General features: G+C 49.1%; 6 protein-coding genes across 6 annotated transcripts; 1 reads left to right on the forward strand and 5 right to left on the reverse strand.

Annotated features, from left to right (window-relative positions):
- Positions 1-5743: 5743 nt before the first annotated feature.
- CDV56_101083 (ATP-dependent helicase) lies at positions 5744-8822 on the reverse strand (the record flags this gene model as incomplete). Its single annotated transcript, XM_026754702.1, has 2 exons — positions 5744-8380; positions 8454-8822. The coding sequence occupies 2 exons, from the start codon at positions 8820-8822 to the stop codon at positions 5744-5746; spliced, it is 3006 nt and encodes a 1001-aa protein (XP_026612544.1).
- A 407-nt stretch (positions 8823-9229) lies between these two features.
- CDV56_101595 (acetamidase/formamidase family protein) lies at positions 9230-10198 on the reverse strand (the record flags this gene model as incomplete). Its single annotated transcript, XM_026755214.1, has 1 exon — positions 9230-10198. The coding sequence occupies one exon, from the start codon at positions 10196-10198 to the stop codon at positions 9230-9232; it is 969 nt and encodes a 322-aa protein (XP_026612545.1).
- Positions 10199-11451: 1253 nt separating this feature from the next.
- Positions 11452-12671, reverse strand: CDV56_101906 (PP2C family serine/threonine-protein phosphatase; the record flags this gene model as incomplete). The annotated part of the gene is made up of 5 exons (XM_026755525.1): positions 11452-11846; positions 11918-12020; positions 12075-12369; positions 12426-12535; positions 12606-12671. 5 exons carry the CDS (start codon positions 12669-12671, stop codon positions 11452-11454), a joined length of 969 nt encoding a protein of 322 aa, XP_026612546.1.
- Positions 12672-13281: 610 nt separating this feature from the next.
- CDV56_102163 (cytochrome b5-like heme/steroid binding domain-containing protein) lies at positions 13282-14358 on the forward strand (the record flags this gene model as incomplete). The annotated part of the gene is made up of 1 exon (XM_026755782.1): positions 13282-14358. The coding sequence occupies one exon, from the start codon at positions 13282-13284 to the stop codon at positions 14356-14358; it is 1077 nt and encodes a 358-aa protein (XP_026612547.1).
- Positions 14359-14543: 185 nt separating this feature from the next.
- fkbp3 (peptidylprolyl isomerase family protein FPR2) lies at positions 14544-15026 on the reverse strand (the record flags this gene model as incomplete). Its single annotated transcript, XM_026755942.1, has 2 exons — positions 14544-14712; positions 14791-15026. 2 exons carry the CDS (start codon positions 15024-15026, stop codon positions 14544-14546), a joined length of 405 nt encoding a protein of 134 aa, XP_026612548.1.
- Positions 15027-15466: 440 nt separating this feature from the next.
- On the reverse strand, positions 15467-16522 carry zrfB (low-affinity Zn(2+) transporter ZRT2; the record flags this gene model as incomplete). Its single annotated transcript, XM_026756069.1, has 1 exon — positions 15467-16522. The coding sequence occupies one exon, from the start codon at positions 16520-16522 to the stop codon at positions 15467-15469; it is 1056 nt and encodes a 351-aa protein (XP_026612549.1).
- Between the last annotated feature and the right edge of the window lie 1875 nt (positions 16523-18397).

The raw sequence follows: 18397 nt of genomic DNA on the forward strand, positions 1-18397 counted from the left end.
AAACTACTATAATCATAATATAAAATCAACGTATAAAGAATAAGTCGTTATATGATCAGGAGTGAACACAAAAGTTCTACACTGGAAAGGGAGACGGCAGCGTAAGATGAGTATAAGAAACAGCTCCACACCCCCTCCCAGGAAAATGAAGAACGAAAAAAAAAAACACATAAAAAGCACAAAAAAAAGGAACGAAAAAAAGGCGGCTCCTTTTTCTGCTGTTGTGAAGTCGGTGAGGAAAGAGTGGAGCCAGGTGGATGGGCATGGAATAAGCATATTGAGCATTTGCAAAATCCCCTCGACCCCCCTCTGTTATTAGATCCCCGTCATCAACCCCTTTCTTTTACTTCTCTTTTCTCCTTCTAGGGGAAGATGGATGGTGGATTTGAAAACTGGATCAGCAATAAAGATATATCTGATTCCATACATACTTGCATACATAGTATCTGGCAGCCGTGTGACAATGATTGAGATCCCATTATGCCAGTATCAATCATCGAGTAAGCATTTGAACCGGACGGTACGGGTAGCCTGTGATTCTCCGAAACGCAGTTGTTAGAGAGATATCGCCAGGGGCCATGTAATCCTCTCGGTTACCAAGTCGCGCGCGGAGCATCACGACTAACGGCTTACGTTTCACGGAATATGACATTCCAGCTACGTCCGCATTTCGGCACAAGAGTAAGAGGGATACAAGGTATCAAGGGGCGTGTAGAGATCCCCGGGTTAACGAACCTGAGCCTACGTAGTGAAACAGCCCAAGAGAGGCGGACACATTATTCTACAAACTGAAGCTTGCTGCTCCGTCCTACCCGAGATACAGATCATGATGAACGAAGGTCAGGAGAATCAAAAGAGAAGCGCTGTTTCACATAATTATTCTATTGCGATTATACGGCCCAGGTCAAAGCCGTGAACACAATTCAGTCAACCGCACGTGTACATGTGTAAAGGCAACCCGAAATAGCAGTTTGTCTAAGGACAAATGGCATCTGGATCTCAATCTGGATCAAATAGAAGACGTGTGTGAAATGTGAATGTCATGAGCAGGTAGTTGAGTTCATCAATAAGGGGTTGGTCACCATATGGGCTGGGAACGATTCAACCTCACGAGCTGGAGTTTGGTCGTTTCCAGAATCCCAGTGAGACGATGGAGTTAAAAAGAGAAAGAACCCGTTACCCACGCTATGCGAAACTGAAGATGAAGAAGAGACCCAAACATAGTGAGGATGGTAATAATACAGAAGTAAGGGAAGAGAAGCAACCAGTGATATGCGGATCAACCGTATCTGGGGTGATATGACCACTTGCAAGGTGCAGGACTGAAGGATCAGGACTCCCGACTATTCAGTCATGGCTGGCGACGATGTTGATGCAAGGGTTGCTCCGCACTATCTCCCATGCTTGATACGAGTATGGGGACACCGCATTCAAGACCTCTTGTCACTTGGGACGTGGAGGAATGTGACACGTGTGAGGTGCTGGTGTTTGGGAGAAGACAAGGTAATGAAAGAAAAGAAGAGAAACAGTCGCAGAAAAAGACAAGAACTCCAGTCGTAAAGTACAGTGCATCCATGAGTGGTAATAGTACAAAAGGGGAAAGGGAAGGGTAAAAGGGGCGAGGAGGCATTTCGGGGGAGAGAACAAGAGCAAAATCCGGGGCGCAGATGGAATTCCAAAATGGACTGGATCGGTTCGGCAACAGACATTCTGTTCAGGGGTGGTGTCGGCGGTGGTATCTATCTATCATCATCATCATCATCGTTGAGTGAGGTGTTGTTGCGGTGACGAAGATGGATCTGGACCAAGACGAGAAGAGAAAGGTCCAGAATGTTGAGAAGGCATCCGTCGACAGCCGTGTGGGAAATAACTTTGTCGATAATCGATAGATAGAAGGATGGGATGATGATTGAGAGACAAAACCTTCCGTCGTTCACGGTCCATCGTTATTATTGGCGGTGTCGATCGTCCGCCTCACTTTTCCATTCCCAAAAAGGGTACCAAGGGAAGCCGCGCGGATAATCACCAGACCGTCCCCCAGCCCAGCCGCTCTTCCCGCCCAGCTCGGAGTAGTAAGCAGCAACTGCCAGCAGCGCTTGGGGCAAGAAGGGCAGACTGGCCCTTTTCCCCTCGGTCATGTATCAAGCCCCTTCTTTGCACTTCCCTTTCCCATCCTTTCCCCATTCTCCAGAGAATAGGGAAAGAATGCAGCGGTGGACAGTCTACTTCCACCGCTGCTTGTCCCAATCAGAAGGTCGTGTCTCGTCATAAATTTGGCCTCCCTGGTTATGTATGATTACCGGGGGTTGGGTTCGGCGTGGGACAGGATTCGACCCTATTGGAAGCAAAGAAACGAGGCCCCAGTTAGTGACGCTTCTAGATTTGAGAAGTCGAGTTTCTTTTTGAAGTGTATCAAACCAGCGACAGGAACATACCTCGCAGGTCTGTGACGACTACTCTATCACTGCTGCTGGCGCTGCTGGCCAGGGTGGAATTCGAATCGTTGACTTTGTGAGGCATAATGACGGATTGATTGGAAAGAGAGTCGAGAGATGGTTTGTACTGAGCCGAAGGATGAAAGAGTGTTGTTATATAGAGTATATGTGGCGGAGCAAGGGTGAAGACGGGCAAAGTAGGCGACAACAGGTACGGCGTAGATATTCTAATTCAGGAGCAACAAAGAGAGAAGCAATTGATATGAAAGAGGAGGAAAGGTTTGTCCAAGATGAGTTGCACTTGATGTTGGTGGTTGAAGATAGAGAGTGAGGATGGGACAGGGACGATGAGGACCCTTTTGTATGCTCTGTGTTGCTGGATAAGAAGCTATGGACGGTCAAAAGAGGAATAGACAGAAGTATTGAGGCTTGATACAAGAAGTAGAAGAAGAGGATAATCAAAACAGTGGAAACTGAAATGAAATCCTACATGAATCCAAAATAAATGCACTAAAATAGCAATTGGAGACACTCAACGCAAATGATGGATCAGTCACAGCGTGCACTTCTCTATGGATAACTGTATGCATTAGGATTATTCTCCTTTACAACAATGGTGCCAGCTGTAGAGTACAGCCATTGAATAAAGAAAGAGACGTCATCTTTTCAGCTTCTATCCATTCAGAATGCAGGATTTTCGAAAATACATGACAAGGCATCCTTCTTTTCCTGGGGAACACTTGCTAGACAGTGCTGGTAGGACTGGACTGTAATATGATCCATTCAGAGCTGTTCTGGTGCAACTCATTCGACTCCACTGATGCTGCCAGGGGCAAAAAGCCAAAAAGAAAAGCCAAACGACGGGACGAAAGACGAGGCGACGAACCGGATTCGATAATCCCAAAGGGCGATGCAGATGGCGGTTGATCAACTGATCTAGTCCGTTGGCTTATAGTTGACATTTCTGGATAGTCTCAACCACATCACATCATATCATATCATCTGCTGGGCCATCAAGGATGGCAAAATCATTCGTTGTAGTTTTAGTTTACAGCAAATAACTATCCACATTATTGCGCAGTAATATCGAGCGACGGAAACCAGGAGTCCAGTAATCCATTCAATCTATGAGAAGCATCCACATGTCCAGGTACTGACATGAGGAAGATAACTCACTAGCCACATTCCATTCCCTTGCTGCGTAAGCATCACTGCTCAGCCTGATGAGGCTGAAGCCCCATCTGTCTTGGAATGATGGGTAGGTACTCCGTACTACTCCATAGACAACTCCTGACAATGATGAGACCGCTCAATAATAGATGATGATGTGGATGGCTGTACGGAGTACGAACTGAACAGATACCTACTGACCGCCGTCTGATGTGGCTGTTGGCAAAGGCTGAGGTGAGTGGCTGCCTGGTCTCGCATTCAAGATAGCCTGGACTCTGCCTCCTTCGTCACTGCTGATCCTATTTGACCTGTTTGCATCGGCAATAGACTCCATCTGGTTTCACCCATTGAATGAGGGATTATTATTGCCCTTAGTCTCCTAACAAGCTGGAGGTGAGGATGAGCCGTCCATGCCTTAGGTCAGCATTACCAGGTACGTACGGTGCCTTACATAGCTTAACAAAGGCTACTGTATTGATCAGGATTTATTGGAAGGATTGTGGTATTCAATGTAATAATACCTAGGCTGCTAGATCCATAATGGTCTAACCTGACTAGGGATAGACTCACTGAGCTGGTGTGGGTCAGGTCACCTGATTGTGCACTATTAATAACTAGTCCTGTTACAGAATAGTGCTTTATCTAGTCAAGCCCGTAACAATCTACTCCGTACCTGGGCTCAACAGACAAGCCATCGAATGACTCTGGGAAATTAAGTAAATGGAAGACGAGCATTCCGGCGTATCATCTCCATGGACAGCACCAATTACGGATAAACGAAGCTAAGGCCTGTGTTGAGAACTTGAGCGAGTACCAAATGGCCTATGCTCACCAAAATACCCCATGTCAATTCCACACCTCCCTGATCCACAACATAACCTCAAGAATGGAGCACATAGTCTCCTGTCTAGATTCTAGACCATTTTTATTCAGATGGAGCAAGTACGGGGTGCAACCGGAAGATCACAACACCATCGTTTGGACTATGGAGTACACCATTGAGTACGACATCATAATGGTCAATGCAGACGCAGTATGACCTTCTCCTTGCCAGCACTCCGTACTCTCCAAAGAAACGATAGCTCCACGGAGCACAGAGTACAAGATTAACCTCTTTCTAGACGCTCTCTGGACCCACCAATCGCCTATTAAGCTGTGAGCCTGTGATTACTCCCCACGTAGAAGATAGGTAGTTAGAAACAAGCAGCAGAGTTGCGGTGAGCGGTTGCGTTTTCATCCTGCTTGACGTGAGGTACACTAAGTGTACCTGAGTCAAAGCTCATAAGCATGTCACTAGGGGTAGCTGTACAACTTGGTATCTACTGCTGCCCTGAGTCTGTTCCTAGTGGAGACTTACAATTAGGGTACGCCGTGAGGTGTGCGGAGTACCTGAGACTAGTATTGAGCCATGTAGACTGATAGTACTTTCTTGACCGACAGTTCCTGGATATGGGCCGTAGTTAGAGCTTCAGACCGTCTAGTGTACTGTGTAAAGTACCTGTTGTAGGTGGCAGAGAGGCAGATAAGACTCAATACCGTAACTCTTCTTTAGGAGTGTGGACAACCTTGTGTGGAGCTGGCTGTCCGTAAGGAGGAGAAACTATCTTAAAGAGCTTCTAGATGGGATAGGCGCATTGTTCCTGCACTCTTTGGGATACCAGTCATTGCAGTTGCAGCTGATGATGATCTTAGATTGGAGAATAGTGGCATCGCGGCGTCGAGCCTACGGTGGTTGATCTGAGTCGATTAGTAACCACTACCTACCTTACATGATTTCCAGATAGTTTCAAGAGTCAGGGCCCACGCTGAGAAGCCATAATTTGTCTCTGAAGTTTCAGTATGTGGATTGTTTCAGACTGGGCTGGTAGGATAATAGAAGACAGGTGTAATAGGCATGGATTAAATGGGCATTTGTGTTTAATTTATCTTTGAGCCAGCCATACAAAGTGTAACCGACCATGTCTGATTGCTCTTCTCATCATAAGAGGCAATTAATAGATTATCTTTCATCTACACAGATGTCCCAATGAAATATTTTGAGTTGCTTGTTAGGTGCCACGCCTTGCCGTCAGCGTGCCCAATCACTCCTCAACGCCTATCGAGTCCAGCCCATGTAATCCCACACAAAGTCTCTGAGGTCATCGCGATTGCCCATTGCCTGCCTTTTTCCATCGGTCCGCCCACCCATCATTCATCGTTCGTCGAATGCCCAGCGTCCTTCGCCCTGTTGATCCCGCCTGTTGCACCATGGTCATCGTAGTGGTATGAAACGTGGCCACGGGCCGTACGCCGCCTACCGCACCCGAAGGCTTCTTATTCTCACCAGTACCGCGTTCAGAAACGAGAGTCTCTTTCATATTCGGTAGTCCCTGATTCTCCTGACCATTTTGCAGGATTCGTTTCTCCGTGGGCCTTGAGGATGCGGCCAACCAATTATACTCGTTGATACTTGATGGCTCGAGAACCGGTCGAGGCGGTTGAAGGCGTTGCGTCTGCGGGCGATGAGATAAAAAACGAGAGGGAATGACGCTTTTGAAGGCGGGGTTTGACAAAGGGACGTGGTTCGCTTGCCCGATGATGCCTCCGGTACCGATTTGAGGCTGCGAAGACGCCAGGGGGACTGGTAGACCAGGATCCTTAGCTTGCGTCGAAGACTTGCCGAAGAATTGCGAAATGTTCTCTTGAGAGAGTCCAGCCGCACTGCGACCGGCTGGCCCCATGCCGTTGGGGTTGGATCTGCAATCGACTTTGGGGACTGAAGACTGCGCGGCCTGTGAAGCAGACGTGGTGCTGATGTACTCTCGCGCCGTTGAGAAGCCGAGCGACATATTTGTTGGCACGGATAACTGCGGATTGTTAATGGTGTACGTAGAGGATGACAGATAGGTCGTGCTGGAAGACGACGACGGATTTGAATTGTAGCGCCGCCTCTTGGGGTCGGGTTCTTCGTCCCAAGCCCTCGAGCCATCCCACTTGACCACGGCATCGGGAGCTTCTTTGCCATCAGCCGTCCACTGATCATCTCGCAACGAAGGAAGTGAGTCATGCGTCGCAAGCATGCTCGCAGAAGAGGGACGGGGTCGCCGTAGGATGTCAGCGATTCCATACACGACCTTTTCTTGCAAGTTAGGCCCAAGGGATCGAAAGCGATTTTCAATGATTTTCTGCGGAAGGAAACTCGTCACGGTTGTCGTCGCTTCGTCGTTGCGGGATGACCTCAGCGGATAACTCAGGTATAACAACGCCTGCGCTCTTGTCATGGCAACGTAAAGCAACCGTCTCTCTTCGTCCGAGTCCTCTGCGCGCGAGTGGGGGATAATGCCGTTGTACACAGCTGGCACAAACACCACAGGCCATTCCAGGCCCTTTGCTGCATGAATGGTGGAAATAGTCACTTTTTCTTGGGGTTGATCCCCATCTTCAGAGAGGACTTCGGTCGATAACGCCACGTTCGCCAAGAATTGCGATAATGCTTCTTCACCTCGATGAGCCTGCTGTTGGGCAAGCCCCTGAATTTTAGGCAGACTATCATCCTGATCCTTTTCAGCTGCAGCTGCAGCAGCGTCACCTGCCTGGGTCAGGAGCTCTTCCACGTTTGCCCATCGGTTTTCCTCATTCTGACCGTAGGTTGCTGTAAGATATTCTCGGAAGTTGAGTTTCTTGATCACAAACTCAAGAAGCTTGCGAGGTGCGGAGCCGTCCGTACATTCGAGGAGTTTCTGCCTGGATGATTCAACGATCCCAACCAGAGTGGAAAGGCCTTGGTCAGTAAGTTTGGACAGGCTTTTGTCGGTCGACCTGCGACCCTGCGCTACATCTTTGATAAAATTCCACAAAGGAATCTTCGCTGCGTCTGCACCATTCAACAGCGTCTTCACAGACTCCTCGCCGATCTTTCGTGATGGTATGTTAATGATGCGCAGGAGCGCGTCACTGTTCCCGGGGTTGCTTATGACTCTCAGGTAGTCCAATAGTACTTTGATCTCAACTCTGTCAAAGAAGCGAAGACCACCAACCATCCTGTACGGTACGCCTTGCTTTCCCATCTCGGATTCGATATGTCGCGAAAGAGCAGCTGATCTGAGCAGGATAGCAATATCCGAGTAGTTGAGCAACTTACCCGTCATAGCTATGGATCGTTTGATCTCAAGCACGATCCATTGAGCCTCGGCCTCCGCAGTTGGTAGCTTGCGTAGCACAGGCATTGTTCCCAGGCAGTGAGTCGGCTGCAGCTTCTTGGCTGGTCTAGAGGAGTCCTGCTCGATGACGTCCTGCGCCGAGCTTAATATAGAGCCAGATGAGCGATAGTTGTCTTCTAATAGTATCACCGATGTGTCTTTGTAACGCTGTTGCATTCGACCGAGGTTCTTGATCTCCGCCGACCTAAATCCATAAATACTTTGGTCCGGGTCTCCGACGACTGTGATCTGACGATTTTTCGCTGCAAACAAATTCATCAACTCGTACTGAATATGGTTAGTGTCTTGAAACTCATCGACTAGGACTGCCTGGACGTTGGAAACGCATTGTGGATGTCTCCTCAGCAAATCGGCGCATCGGAGAAGAAGGTCGTCATAGTCGAGCAAATTGGACGTCGCCAGGTAGCTCTCATACTCGCGATAGATTTGGACAAATTCGTGATGCTCTGCGGACTTTGAACCTCTGGAATACTTCACCGCGGCCTCATCCGGGCTGATGCCGTGAGCCTTCTGGTGAGATATGCGCGCTCGAGCAGTGTTTGGCTGGATGCTGCACCGTAAACGTTTCACTATCCTCTGCAGATAGCTTTATTTAGCAACAGATGACTAGAGTGTATAGAAGATCAAGGTGTCGACAGGTGACCCCTACTTTGATAATTGCCAAGCTATCGCTTGAGTCCGCGATGCCGAAACCTCTCCGCAGCCCGATCAGATAGCCATAGCTCACCAGGTACCGACGGCATATTGAGTGGAAAGTTCCAAGAATCAATTTAGACTGTACTTCATCGCCTACCAGCTTCGCAAGCCGTTCTCGCATCTCACGACTTGCCTTGATGGTGAACGTACAGCAGATGACATCCTGCGGTTGGTATCCATAATGCGATAGGAGATACGCGACGCGTGCGGTCAACGTCTTCGTCTTTCCTGAGCCGGGAGGAGCGAGAACTTGCAGGATAGAAGCAGGTGAAGTTACTGCGGCTTTTTGAGCGGTGTTCAGACCTTCCAATGCGGAATCCATGTGAACCAGAAAAGATCGATTTGTCGTTGGTTAGGATTACATGCGTTTCACCCGCGACAGGTCGAGACACGCTGCGACACGGGATCATGTGACCAACTATGTGCATAATCGCAAACACACTGAGCTCTATGAGAGGTATTTTGGAAATATCATTGAAAAATTGATGAAATCTTAATAACAGCCTTGAAAATGTAATAGTCGAAGTATCTATCTTCGCGACCAAAGTGGGTATCATGAAACTGGAAGTACATAGCTGGGGGCGATTGAACCAAAAGCAAGACGAAAAGAAATCCCGGGCTCTTAAGACTGGAAACATCTAATGGTGGATCTCTGAAACTTCGAAGTTCTCGGAAGATACTTCGGTCAATCATCGTGTGCAGCTTGACGGCATGAATATGGCTGAGGGCTCACTGACTTGAACCAAAAATGCCCAACGGAATTGTCATTGCCACCACGAAGTTAGGCATGTTTACTGCCTCGATAATCTGTAGATCGCCTGCCACACTCGCTATCATATATGCCTCACAACGAGTCAAGCCCTTAGTGGCCACCATCCACTGGATGGTGTTCCGGACCGCTGTTTTGGAGGCCTCGTGAAGTGTTTGGCCGACACCGGTTGTTGCGTATCTGCCAGATACGGGCATTGTAGTTGTCGGCAGAGTGCTGGAGGAAGTCTCGTATTGAGGACTTGTCACCCACGGCATGTCCTTGCATAATTCGAAACGGAGTGTAGCCTTGATTGAGGTCTCGATTGCAGTTCCGCATACTTCTCCGTGGCCCTGAGCAGCGTGGCCATCACCACAGCTAAAAAGAGCCCCGTCCGTTTGCACGGGCAGGTAGAGCGTAGATCCGACGGTCAAGTCACGGCAATCCAGATTACCTCCGGCGTTTGTCGGAGGAACCGTAGACAAGTCCTTGTCTGTTGCAGGCGCCAGGCCCATACAACCCAGAAAGGGGCGCAATGGAATCCGTATATTATCCTTGAAAAGAACGTATCCTTGTTCCTTATTGATTTCCCAGATATGAAGCGAAGGATCCGGAAACTCATCTGCTAAAAGTCCAAATCCAGGAATAGTAGCTGTCCACCCCCAGTCCGCGGTCTCCAATGCGATGACTTCGATTTTCAACGTATCGCCAGGTTGCGCATCTTGAATATAGACTGGACCAAAGACCGGATTCGCCGCATTTATATCCAAGGAGCTTATTGCTGACGCGCCAGAGGTCCTCTCAATCCGCCCATTACTGCTATCAATCGTATCAAAGGTGACAACCTCCCCTGATGGAATAATTAACGCAGGTGGGATCTTTCTCGACCATCGCGCATGTCCGCTGTCGCGCCCAATATGGCACATCCGGCATGCCGGTGCTGAATTCATGATGTTGACTCGATGGTAAGAGCTTGATCGGAAGGGTGCTCCCGACACCGGAGAAGAATGATTGAACCTCTAACAGTACGGGTTCTCGCTCCAGCAAGAGCACGAAAAAGAAAGGAGATCAGGTCAGAGGAACTCTAGAATAAAAGCAACTGAATCATGGAAATAGAAGTCATCTTCAACTTTTAGCCTTCTAACAAGGCATGGCCGATCTATCATGAATTCGATATCATTAGCCAATCTGGAGTCCCCACTCCGATGGAGTGTCGAATATAGCAGCAAATTCCACGAGTCTCCTGACTAAAGAGAAATTTGAGACATTAGTAGACTGGATAGGCAGGTGGTATCTGATAGCAGGGAAAGATGATAATGATATGACAGGGCTTAACTGAGGCGAACCGGAATCTATACCAGAGAGGAAGGTGATGGAGGGTCTCCGTCCACGCAACCCTGGGTCGGTGGACTCCATGGAGGGCAGATGTCGGGGAGCTGCCGCTGGAAGGGATCCAATCAGGGGAGCAAATTTCGTGGTATCCGGAACCCCTCCATAGTCCATCAAACTATTATTATTGTTTTGTTTTTCACTGAGAATTTGGTAGATGATGATGATGCATGGACGGACAATCAGATCAGGTTCAGGCTGGGCTCGCTGTTTTTGATAGGGTGTTGACCAAGCAGCAGTTCTCTAGTCACAAAGATGGTGGAGTGTCATGGATGACTGAGTAAAGTGATTCTGCATGATGAGTGTGGGTGTGACGATCCATAGCCAGTGTATTTCAGACTTTTCAGTGTGATTATTATAACCAACCACCTTAGACTAGGTAGTGTTAATGCTTGTCGATAGGAGAAAAGCACCTTCTCTTTTAGGCATAGTGTATTAAACATTCTTTCCTTACAGTGCTCAAAATCATTGGAACTACGAGTACGGAATCCGTATCTGCTTCATAGATTAACACCACAGGATATTGACTTGCACAGGACTTTTGTTCTGTTTGATCTCTTAATTTGAACGAGGAACTCTGGAGTCCGAGGTCTATCAATCTAATCCAGATGCCCTATGTACATTTTAGCCGCTCTTGAAATTGCAACACACCTTTCTTCATATCCATCCAGCCCAGGTCCAAGACATCCAGAATTTATCACCTGCAGTGCATGTATCATCGCATTCAATCGCATACACTTCCATGGCAGATATTACAGGGTCATGTTACTGTTTTCTTCTTCTGACTGTCCTCACAGCCTGCTCCGCCTTGGTTCTAGGAGTTTTGACCGTCCAATAGAGCCACAATACAGGATGCGTTATCACCACCCCCCTTGGTTGTTCCAGCTACAGCAGTAGCCGCAATTTCTTGAGCTATGTCGCCAGCTCTCATCCCGCGCATGGATAATTTCATCACATGATGGATCAACGTTGCATCGTCAATGTTATCACTAACGCCATCGGACGTGACCACCACGAGATAACGTCGATCTGGCGAAAGCGACATCCGGGTCATGTGCGGTTCCACAGACAGAAAATCACCTCGAGTCTCTGGTGATGAAGAACTAGAAGACGCCCGTCGGGTCTTTGAGGATGAAAATTCGTCGCCAGCTTTGTTGATGGGGTTTTTATATTGGAGATCACCCAGCGCTCGTGACATGTTCAGGGATCCTTAGACAAGTTGAAAAGGAAACTATCAGGAACTTGATGTAACTTTGGGCATTTTGCATGACCATACGCACCTAAGCGAGCAGTTCCTCTTCTCGTGTTGATAGTGCCGCCAGCATCTTCAATTCGAGCCTTTTCGTCGGGTGTATCCGGTTTATGAGACTTTGAAAGCCGTCGCTAGTGCAGCAGTCAGCCCAACCCCTCGAGAATCAGCAAAATTCCCTCACTTACGATATGGTATGGGTGGTCGGTTCCGCTGTCGCGTTCCGCCAGGATGACGTGGGAGTCTCCGAGGTTGGCTACAACAAGATCGCCCTTGGTGAGATTGACGAAGCACAGCGCGACTGTGGAACCGGAAACGGCAGGCTCGGTGGTTAGATTCTTATAGGTGTCCAGCAAAACAGCATCTTCATCGGCCAATGCCCCTCTTATGGCTGCTTCATAGTCGCCTTGGTCGAACTCGGGACGTTTAGCGAGTAACAGGTGCAGGTTCCGGCTGGCATGATCCGAGACTAGCTCGGAGCCACTAAGTATTAAGGTCAGCCGGCATTCTCGTAGTCACTAAATCGAGAAAGCCCTTACTGCCCGTCGTAGATCGCGAAATAGGTGAGCTTATCGTTTGTCTGGGAAGGAAACTGATCTGGCAGAACGAATGTGCAGCGATCCTCCTGAAAAGGTCGACCCCCTTGGACCTGGAGTTGGATTAGTCGAATAACAACGGCTGTACTTCTGATTAATTCTAAAATTGAAAGGGTTTCTCACTTGGCCTGCTCCTGCATCGAACAACAGAAGCGCATCTGAGGTTGACAAGATAGTATTGCGAAACATCTGGTATTTGAAGTGACTTTTGGCAATTGAGTATAACCGCTCAACGTATCACTTCAGACAGATGCTCGTGGTAATCATCTAGGAGAGTCAACGCTGTCAATCGTTTGAATATTGCCCAGCCAAGTGGTGGCACCTTGACATCATGACGCCTCGAGATCAATTACAGCACTTTGCTTAGCCGTCATATCGTGCTCATCCATGGATGGCCACTGTAGGTCTTAATCCGTGGATTGAGAGTAGCACAATAGATTGCTCGAATCATTGCTAACTAAGCTTCTGGTACACTCATGTGCTTTCCATGAGAAATTGCAGGTTGTCCTCTGCGGATGAGCATAATGAGACAGAGAATCGAGTAATAATCAGAGCTTGGCCATGAAGACTGTCTTCAGAAGAGTAAGTAAGGAGAACAGTTCGTCTCTTCAAAAAAAAAAAAAATGCAAGGTAGGTGGTTGTGTCTGGACCTATCAATATTCCATTATTCCACGCCAAAGTTGTGAGCACGAGCCACTGGTCTGTTTCTGTCGTCATTTTTTGCCTTTGCTCCCCTCCGATCTTCAGGCACCATCATTCATCCCTTTCTACAGATTGTTCTGGACCTCGGTGCTCCGGTATGGGCTGGGTCGGAGTAGTGACGCTTCTTGCGACTGCATGCTATTTGTTCTATCGATACCCTCCTGCATCATGGAATCAAGAGCCCCCTTCTGTCCCTTCGCCCCAGCCGCCGGGATCAACCTCCGATGAGGCGCAGACAACCGACCTTCCTTCGACAAATTCCATTTCGCAGAAGAAAGATTTGAAGGTACCGAAGAATGAGAATGAAGATGCGGAGGATCCCCAAACCACACCAAAAGCGTCAGCAACAAAGGCACCGGCTCCCGATGTCCCGACACTCCACCTTGCCAGCGACCAGACTGACGAGACAACGGGTTCGAGTAAGCGAAAGGATGAGCAGCAAATACGCGATGGCTCTGCCAAATCGGCGCTGGATTCTGAATCCATCACTTCAAGCGGAACAAAAACGATTCCCGTGGTGCCTCCGCGCCAGACCGAAGCCAGCACCTCCTCCTTGATGCCTCCCCCTCCCCCTCCACGTCTACGGCCGTCCACGCTACAAAACCAGCAGCCTCAAGCCGTCTCATCGCTAACCCCCGGACGATACCCTCCACGTCCCAGCGCAGGCAGCTCACTTCGTCCGCCACCGTCCGCTGCTGCCTCTCTGCGCGTGCCACCGGGCAGCCGCCCCACGAGCAACAACACGCTTGCGCCTACACAACTAACGCTGAAACCGTCGACTTCAGCTAAGAAGGCGATTTTGGAACCAGGATACTCGCCGCTCGATTGGGCCGCGCTCACAGCGAAGCCGAACAATAATCTGCGGGGTGCCAATCTACCCCCGACTCTCATCAGAGTGACACCGTCGATGCTGAAGGCGCAAAATGGACGCAAGGGTCGCGATGTGTGGACTTCCTACCAGGGCAAGGTCTACAACATCACTCCATACCTCCCTTTCCATCCCGGAGGCAAGGGAGAGCTGCTTCGGGGTGCAGGCAAGGACTCAGGGAAACTGTTCATGGAGATCCACCCGTGGGTGAACTGGGATGCGATTCTGGGGGAGTGCCTAGTGGGTATTCTCGTATCGGAGAACGAGGCGAATACCAACGAGAGCAGTCTCGATGCGATGGACTGATTTTATCATGCGCATTTTGCGGTACTTGTATAGACTTGGGCCTGGATGTATACCATGTTTTATTTGCACAACTAGATACCCATAGAGAGGTCTGCGTGGTGACCATCAACCTATATGACAACCTGGAGCATTCCAGCAAGCCTATGAGAACACTGCCATCTCGTTATAGCCTTCAAGCCAACAACCTACAACTCATCATTATCAACCCCTTCAATCTTCACCAGCTCCGTCTCGAAAATCAACGTCGCACCCCCGGGAATGGGCCCAATCCCGCGCTCGCCATACCCATACTCAGGCGGGATCGTCAGCGTCCGCTTCTCCCCAACACACATTTCCAAAAGCCCTTCATCCCACCTAGTTGATAGAGTAAACCCATGAGTCAGCACTGCGCCTCTGAAACAAAGGTCCCGGAAACGAGAAGCAAGAACTCACCCCTTAATGACCCGCCCCGCACCAAGCTTAAACTTCAACGGCTGGTTGCGACCATAGCTCGAGTCGAACTCGGAGCCATCCGCCGCGAGCGTGCCCCGGTAGTGCATGTGGACTGTATCGCCCTTTGCGGTCTTGCGGTTGCATTCGACCTCGTGGGTTTTCTCGATGCCGAGGTCGGCGGAGAGGGCGAGGGTGGTGAGGGAGAGGAGGAGGGCGGAGAGAAGTGGAATGCGCATTTTTGACTATTATAGATGATGCGAATGAAGGGATTGACTGAAGGAGATACCGGACGGTAGAGGAATTGGAGCGTTGTTGTGGTTGGGTCGGGTGGTGTTGGGCGTGATGTGCTCCAAGTCGAGGAAACGTGGTTAGATGGCGATCTGCCGGAGATTGCTTAGTATTCGTACTCCGGCGACGATCAAACGCATCAGCTATCAAGCATGTTTGATAATTGTGACTTTGTGACTTTGTGACTTTGTTGTTTCCCTTACAATCGTGCGACATATTGATCAAAATTTTATATCAAGTGGGAAAGGAAACCAGCTACCTTTTTACGAGACTCAGGTGAAGTAGGCCAACTTGAAGCATATCCCAGCGAGCACTTTAGATTATCTGGATATAGTCTATATACACGCACAAATACAATTTGGTTGACAGCCATGTACCCCTAGCGAGATTAAGCCCATTTCCCAAGCAACGCCATCAGCAATGCACCCAGACATAATAGACCAAAAGCCGCGAGAACATCTCGTATCGGTGCCTTACGCATAGATGGACTGAACATGAACTCATGCGCCATGAGCTCCACAAGAGCCGTGTAGATGAGGATACCGGCAGAAATGGAGTCGAAAACTCCGTTGACAATAAGAGTGGTGTAACCTTCGGGGGGGTAGCTTTTACGGACCCCCAGTCCGATAGCAATGGCAATAGGCGTAGAAACGCCATATGCGAGTCCGAGTAAGTAGGGAGTAAAGCGTTTTGAGCGGGGCCAAGGGGTCGTTGCCAGGCGGGAACCCAGACCCAGACCTTCGAAGGTTTGGTGGAAGACCAAGACAATGTAGAGCGTGACGAATTCTTCTCCGGATACCGCCAAGGTCAGGCCAATGAAGACCGAATGAAAGATGATACCAAACTCCAGGATGAAAATCGATGTCAACTGAGCCACATAGTCCTCAATTGAAGAATTCTTTTCACCTAGCTCGGCGTCACGATGTTCTCGGGAGTGACCGAGATGATCCTCTCCAGGCATGTGGCTTTTGGGGTCGACGGTTGCAGAGGGATTATCAAGAGACACATGATCGTCGTGTTCCGCATCATGCACGTGGCCCTGACCAAAGCGTGCGTACCGCATCACCATCAACTCAACGAAGAACAGCACAACAATGGTCATGAGGATGATACCTTCGACCCATGAGTATTCGGTAATCGGACCCGTGAGACATTCGTTAGTCAATGCCTCTTCTGCAGGTCCCAAGAGATGGATGAAGGCGGTAGCAATAATGACACCCGAGCCAAAGTACTTTGCAACAAAAAACGCCCATTTGGGAAATCCAGAGGTGCCAAAGTTCCGTGCAAAGACCGGAAAGATAGCACCGAACATCGAGCCGACCATAATCACGAAGATGGACGATATACGCAAGCCCATGCGTCCGTCGTACTCGTTCCCGGTATCACAAGAAGGTGTGGCGCCCGTCTCCGGGTCCCGCACGAGAAGAGTGTGAAGGCCTTGCATGATGGTTTTCCGTGCGACCTATAAGGCGGATCGACAGAGCCACTGGAAGGATAGATAGATGTCGCACCCCGATCCGCGACTCCAAACAGCACGGACCAGTTTCGAGCTATGAATGAGGAAGGTGCACAGATCAGATCACTCAAGGGATCGACGCAGGCGAAAGCCCAATCAGATCAAGGCAGAGGTCTGACAATGAATGCCACGATACAAGAGACACGTGGGAACAAGCTTGGATGAGTAGAGAACAGCGGTCTTGTCCTTCCTTGGAGGCTTGGCCAGGACTCTTATATTGGCACCGCCGTGCGTCAAGCTGTCAACAAGGTCGGAAGATTCTAATGACAACCCTCAAGGTCCCTACAGAATCCACTTAGACCGAGTACTAAAGCTGCTTAGCCTGTCATAAGAGCGAGGTCAGCCTGCTCGACCGTCGTGTATTCGCTGACAGGCAAGACAGCAGTAGGAATTTTAGTTCCGCAATTGAGGACCTTGGGGCACAGCGGCAGACCCAGAAGGCAACCAGAGAATCCGGGATTCAAAATGAATACGAGATGGGACTATCGAATGATGGACCCTCGTTCCTGATTGCCAAATTTACCACGAAGACAGACGAGAACCCTGTGAGATGGGGATAGGTTCGTCGAGGAATTGTACAAAGTACAGACGGTGAGAGTTGATGGTTGGAAAGCGGTCCATGGTGACGAGGAAGGAGATTTCAGCATATCTCCCACATCACACTGAATCATCTGTCTCGTTAGTGGGAGACTGGGAGTCTTTGACGGGGACCTTGGGAGAAAGCGGTCCCGCAAAAGTAACGAGCAAACAGACGTCAATACCTAGAGGCTAGAGAAGAGTTTTCGGTCTCCCCGTGAGGACCTTGGGAGCACGCCAACCCCATTTCCACTGCTTCTGATTGGCAGCAGCTGGTATCTGGGTGGGTCTATGTCACGTGAATCACATTAAAGCTGCAGGGAGTTCAGCTCGGACCAATTACCTTCTACATGAGATGCTTGTTGTATGCAGGGGCGACTCGAAGTCCTCACAGTGAGAATTGGGAATCTAGACGAAATCCAGATTACGGAGTAGAATGATATTACTAGAGGCAGTCGTTGTGATCCAATCTATTTAATGAAGAGTTGTACTCCGTACTAGGTACGTAGGAAAGAGAGGTGTGGTCGCGCCTATGGCGGCAACACAAATAGTAGGCGGTGTGCGGTCAAAGGAGGGAGGGGCTGGAATCGATATCCGCCGTCATGCAAGTAGGTAGATCCAAAGACTTCTCAAAGGGCTTGCGCAGAGAAGTGAGTAGGGGAAGCGCTTTGTAGAAGTTGATACTATTCACAGGGAGGTCATCTCAGTCACTTGGGAAGTATGAAGCTGAATTTATTACATTGACTGCCATTGAAGCACGAAGCTGGCGGTATAGAGAGGTATTACACGTCGAAATGTACTTAAGGTGTACCAAGCGTCCGACATCCAACGTTCCGATAATCGGCATCTGTCAAACCATAGGTCAGAATTCAAATAAAATGGCCTACTGACGCACGGAGTACAATAATGCCCTGCAAAGAGCAAATCCATGGAAAGGATGGGACATGGGGATATCTGGACTCTTCATCAGCCGCCATCAGTATAGATGATATGGAAGTCCACAAGGGCTCGTCCAAACAATTATGGCACAACATAAGGCCAACAATCCCTATGTTTCTATAGATTTGTATGATATAGAATTCTGAAGCTCACGAAACACCAGGTCGAAGGGATGGATCTTCTGATGTTTGGAAGGGTGAGTAACATGATCGGAGCTACTGAGGCTTGGCAAGGAATGGTCTGCCTTCCCATGCCATTATTATTGATATCACCTGTTCGTTCCAGCAT

This window comes from Aspergillus thermomutatus (genome assembly GCF_002237265.1).
Source record: "Aspergillus thermomutatus strain HMR AF 39 chromosome Unknown NODE_167, whole genome shotgun sequence".
NCBI lineage: Eukaryota > Fungi > Ascomycota > Eurotiomycetes > Eurotiales > Aspergillaceae > Aspergillus > Aspergillus thermomutatus.